The sequence below is a fragment of the Apis dorsata genome, unplaced genomic scaffold (genome assembly GCF_000469605.1).
Source record: "Apis dorsata unplaced genomic scaffold, Apis dorsata 1.3 scaffold_1083, whole genome shotgun sequence".
Classification (NCBI taxonomy): Eukaryota; Metazoa; Arthropoda; class Insecta; order Hymenoptera; family Apidae; genus Apis; species Apis dorsata.
This window is the reverse complement of record NW_006264181.1, coordinates 42,516-49,030: the sequence shown is the minus strand read 5'-3', so window position 1 is coordinate 49,030 and position 6,515 is coordinate 42,516. Positions and strand designations below refer to the sequence as shown.

Sequence of the window (6,515 nt, the reverse complement as noted above, 5' to 3'; positions counted from 1 at the left end):
TTTATTTAGTGAAGAATAAATTTAGAGAAATAAATTGTTATTTATTATAATTAATTAATCAGAGAAAGTGAGTTATCTTATTATTTGATTTCTTAATAATATTTTAAGTCAATAATATGAAAGATAATTAATTGTAATTTAATTAATGATCTACTTTTTAATAATTAGATAATTTGTTATATATTAGTATTAAAATTTGCTATTTATTTACTTCTAATAAATAATTTATAAATTTATTTTATATCAATTTTATACAAGTTTTAATATATAAAAATTATATTAATATATAAATTTTAATATATAAAAATTTAAATAAAATTAACAAATTCAAAATAAATTTTATGGGATAATAAAAGCTTTATTCTTATTTTTCTTATTATTATTTTTTTAAATCATTGATTTAATTTTTTATTTTTTATTTTTACATTTATAATCATATTTTATAAAGAATAATTCAATTGTTTCATATAATATAATAAATATGATAGATATAATTAATCCATAATTAATGATTTGAACTGATATTTTCTTTTTTCTATTTGCTTTATCTATTATGTATTTTGTTATAATAGTAATAAAAAAAAATACATTGCAATTATTATTACTCTTCAATTAAAAATTTAATTATTTCTTATTTTATTTTCTTCTCAATTCTTATTTTTTATTTTTTTTATTATTTCTTTGAAGATTTATATATTTTTGTTTATTTTTTTTCTCAATTTTATCTTATACAATAATAACATAAATATTAGATAACATAATTATTAAATATAAAATATTCGAAATTTCAAAATTTTTTGAAAATGAAAAATTTTTGATATTTCGAACTTCGAAAATATAAAAATTTATTCTTTACAAATTAAAAAGATTATCAATTATTTATTTATAATATTCATTAATATGAAGAATTCTAAAAATCAAAATTTGCCAAAATTTTAATCAAAAAAAGATATATTAAAAAAAAAAGAAAGATGTATTTTGAGTTAATACATATAATAAAAATTTCGAGATTTTGTTTCGAAATAATGTTTCGAATTCGAATTTTGTGAGTTTAAAATAAATAAATATTATATATTATTATTAGTTATTATTATATTAATGATAGATTAATATTTTCAATTCTTTTTTCGGTCTCATTTCATCATTGTAATAACATAAATATCGGAAATTATTTTTCCAAATGATTTACAAATCTTTGTTTGATAATAATAGTAATTGAAAAAGTAGACAGCAAGAAAAAAAAATGAAAAAGTTATGTGAAATTATCGTATATAACATATAATAAGTTTTCATAGATTTATAGATAAAAAAATGCAATGTCCTTAAACAAGGACATGTCCTTGCGTCTATTAAACAAGTTTATTATTCAGCAACATATCAGCCAGACATACATCAAAAGTTTTTGATGTCGCGTGTAACGGTATAATCATTGCAATCAAATTCGTAGGAGGAAATCGATACTCGTTGTTAAATCGTAAAAGAACTAATCATGAAGGAAAGGAATAATTCATCTGTGACGAATCTAATGCAAGAAGGAAACCAACTTGTAAATCTTTTGTAAATCGACTTTCACTAGAGTGTCAAGAAGTTCCCATGAAGGTGCAAAACAGATCTGACTAACCTAGATTCTTCTAAGAAGTCTCTATATATAGGATGCTAATATATTTGTGAAACAATACTTTAGAAGATCGATTTTAGAAGTAAAAATAAACACAAAAGTTATATATATAAAATTTATACTTATTTATTAAATTAGTATAATATATATTATAAAGCAATTTAAATTTTGGTTAATAAGATGGAAATATGAGATGAAGCAGTCTCATTTTATATCCGTTTCGCTTCGTCTAATATAAACTTAAATTACTTAATAAATAAGTTTCATCAATTGATATTTTTATATATTAACTTTTACGTTTGTTTTAACCTTTCAGAATTTTCAAAAGATAACAATAATATAAATAAGAATAGTTTTTCTTATATTTATACATATGAAAGATAATAAGAATTTTTATATTTTGGATATGTAAATATATATATACACATTTTAGTTCTTTATTATATAAAGAAATAGAAATGAAATATTTTATATTTTAATTATTAAGAAAGAGAAAAAGAATTTTTTATGCGTTCATTGCTGTATATCATGAATATATTAATATATAATATATATTAAGTTATCTATAAGAATATTATAAATTTTAATAATTTCAACATTACGTTACACAACATTATATTCATATATTTGATGCTTTGTATATTACAAATCTTAAATTAATTTTTGTTGTATAAGAGATTCAATTAGAATGTGATATAAATATATTTTTTTAGAAATGAGATAAATAAAATAATACAAATGATAAATTATCTTAAAAATATTTTTTTATTAAAATTTTAAATTAATAAATTTTATATTTATTATTAAATCTTTAGTTATTATTTATGATTAGTAAATAATAATAATAATATAGTAAATATTGTATAGTATATTGTATATAATATTGATATAGTAAATAATAATATAATTGAATATAAACTTATGAAAAAATTAATAAATCGAGAATAACAATTAAATAGCAATTTTTTATTTATGAAAAATTTTTTGCAATTTTTTATTTTTATTTTTTTTCATTTTTTGAAAATTCTTTAAGTGCAAATAAAATTGGCTTTTATTTTTGATGGAATATAATGAATTATTGATATGAAAGTATTGATATGATATAAAAATAACTGAAAAATATAAAATAAGATTTTATTGTTTATTCCTTATTATCAAGAAAAATCGAATTTGAAAATTCATCGATTACAAAATTTCTTATTTGTATATATAAATTCGTTTTTCTTAAAAACAGAATTTAAACAATAAAATTTTATTTTATATTTCTTATTGTATATTATTTTCAGATAAAATTACCTCCTTTCGTTAATTCATTTGTGTTTAATCAAGAATTAGCAAATTTCATTTATATTTAAACAATTTTGAAACTTAATTTTTTTAAAAAACAAAGTTCAAAAAACAAACAAAAAAACATTATTTTATATTTTCAATTTATTTTTTTATAAAAAATTCACCTATTCATCTGGTTATAATTTTTNTTTTTTTTTTTTTTTTTTTTATAAGTTTTTATTTATAATCAATCAAAGTTACGTAAATGTTTTATTAAAATTTGAATTTATTCAAAATTTTCTTAATTTCCATTAAAAGTTTTAATTAATTTTAAAAATTTAATATTTACAAATTCTATAACATATAATAGATAAAAAATATTTATACATTAATATATTTATTATAATAATAATCAATTAAGTTTAAGCATATTTCATATCGATATTTTAAAATAATTTAAAATAATTTGAGATAAAATATTTAAAACTAAAATTTTTATATTATTACAAATAACAAATAAATCTTAATCACTTAAATCAAATATTATTTCATTTTATGCTGGAACCAAATTAATTAATTTGAAAATATATTTAATGCTTAAATTATGAAGTATTATTTATTATTTACGGAATATTATTAAATTAGAAAATAAAAGAAAGTAGAAAATATATATTTCAATATAAAAATTAAAAATCTCATGTTCATATCTCTAATTCGTTCTAATAAAAATTCAAAAAATTTCTAATTTGCTATAATTGAATAGAAAATCTATATTATGATTCTATTTTTATATAAATCTATCAAAAAAATATAATAATTGATTAATATTAATTATAATAATTGATTAATATTAATAATAATAATAATAATAATGTTTATATTTAATATTTTTAAAAATGTAAATTTTTTGAGGATTTTTTTTCTAATATTTTGAGTTTCACGATATGTATAGATCATGTTTTATATCTTATTATACATATAATATATATAATACATATAATAATGTGATTTTAAAACATTATACATGTAATACGTATCGTATAAAATAAAATTTAAATTGGAAATTTTTTATTCGAGATAATTTGATCTTATAGTTTAATAAAAAAATTATTTCAAAATTGTATTTCTATGAATTGCTATTAAAATATATATTTGAAATACTATTTATTTAAATTCTGTCTTAAAGAAAATTCTATTCATAAAATTTATTTGAAGAAATAAATATATTTATTTCTATTTATCTATTTCAAAAATTTTAAAAATTACAAATAAAATTTCCTCCATAAAAATTTGTTTTCATATGATTATATATAAAAATATTAAAAATAAGATACTACGAAAATAAAATAGATATAATAAAGAAATATTTTTTATTAATAATTTATATTATTATTATTTATTATATATTATATATTATATATTATTTATTATATATTTATTATATAATATTAAAAAATAATATATTATATTTTCTATAACCATTGTGCAATTTATTATTACAAATATTTCCATTCTACATTTTTTATAATTTTTTTACAATTCAGATGATGCTTAGATTAACAAATAAGAGCACCATCGATAGTTCGTGGAAATTTTTTTTTCGTATTCGTATCGTGATATAAGATAGACTTACAGAAAATGACGATTCAAATTGCATTAACATAATGAGATTCTTATAATTGTTGTTTAATTATAGCTTAAGTTATAATTAGAATGAATAATATTATAATTAGAAATGAAATTCGTTCAAACATAATCATTTATTGATGTATAATGATTAATAAATAATATATAAATAGACCGTTTTCTCAAATTATTGTTTGTTTTTATTTCAGAGTTGGTTGTCGGCAATTTCAGCTACGATGGAAATAGTGGTAAGTTAATTATGAAATCTCTGAAATCGCAGAAAAAAAAAATCATAAATACTTGAGATTTATTTATGATTTATGATTTAAAGATGTAAAAACCTTTAAATGCTTGTTACTGTTTCAATATGATTAATTTACTTTTTTCACATGTCAACACATGTCAAATACCACATTCTTAATGTCATTGCATTCACGACGTTTTAATTTTAACGCTATCTCATATTTACAATTCAGACAAAAATATTTATGTAATAAATACGAAGTATTCTTTTTCTTTCCAATAAATTAATTTAATGTTATTAATTTTTTAAATTTTATTTAATGTAACGAATTATTAAAATAAGTCAAATTGATTTTTTATTCTTGTAATTATTAAAAATCCATAAATTCTCTCGATATTAATTTTTCATTATATATATATATTTTTTATTATGTTTAAAATCAATATTAATTTTTACTCAAATAAAGATTATTAAATATGTACGTATACTATGTCCGGTTTAATTGGAAACAATCGATATGAATAATACGAAAAAATTTCAAAATTATTTATATAATATAATATAATAATATATATGTATATAATACATTATGCAATATTAATATTTTTTTATATTATATTAATTTTTAAACGAAATTGTATAATTTTTAATATATATTAATTGTTTTCTACAAAAAAGTATTAAATAAGTAAAAGTATTAAAAAGTATTATATTATTATATTTATGTATATAAATATAATAACATAAATTTATATAAAATATAATATTTAAAATATGTAAAATAAAATATTTATATAAAATTATTAATTTAGAAGATATTATAATTTGAAATTTATAAAACTTATGAAAGACAATGAACATGCAAATACTTCGATATTACTCATGCTCTCCTTTTTCACATAGTATAAGTTTCATAAACTTCAAATTATAATATATATAATATAAACATATTACAATATATATAACATAAACAGCAGTCTAATTATAGCTTAGTTACAAATTTTACGACATAAATATCTTAGTATAATTATAATTTACAAATTTTATGATATAAATAACTAATATTTTCCTATAGAAATTTTTCTATAGAAAATAACAAATAACATCAATTGATGTATTAAAAATTAGATAATTCTATTTACAAAATTATGATGTATGATGTTCACACCTATTTATAGAAAAATTTACTACTTAATGTATTTATCTATATAATTTTTATTTTCGAAATATATTTTTATATCATATTATATTTTTATTATATTTTTCCAAATTTTTAAATATTTTCAGTTAAATCGATATAGTTATTTTTATGTACTTTAGTTATCTATATAATAATCCCAGATTTGAAATAATAAAATTTTTGAAAATAATTATTTATTATATTATATTATAAACATATATATTATATTATTAATATTAAATATTAATATTAATAAATTTATATTTTATGTTTTTACATTATTTTTGTTTGATTATTGAATAATAATAATAGATCATTGAAGAATTTATTTGAGAAAATAATTTTTTTAATTGAAATTTTATTTAATAATAATATTATTCAGAATAAATATAGAAAATATAATAAATATATAATGAATATAACAATAATAAATATGTAATAATAATATTTAATGATATTAAAAAACCAATCATTTTCATCAAATTCAAATAATAAATAATTATATCAAATAATAATTTATTTGAAGTGATAAATATAAGTTATATAATTGAAAATACATTAATTTATTTTTTATATAA

General features: G+C 15.4%; 1 protein-coding gene across 1 annotated transcript in view; it reads left to right on the top strand.

The window, feature by feature from the left end:
* Nucleotides 1-6,515, top strand: part of LOC102671553 (carbonic anhydrase 2-like) — a 34,639-nt gene that overhangs the window by 13,336 nt on the left and 14,788 nt on the right. Inside the window, exon 2 of the mRNA XM_006624502.2 lies at nt 4,723-4,761. Within this exon, the coding sequence (XP_006624565.2) occupies nt 4,723-4,761 (39 nt within the window). The remainder of the gene's footprint in view (nt 1-4,722; nt 4,762-6,515) is intronic.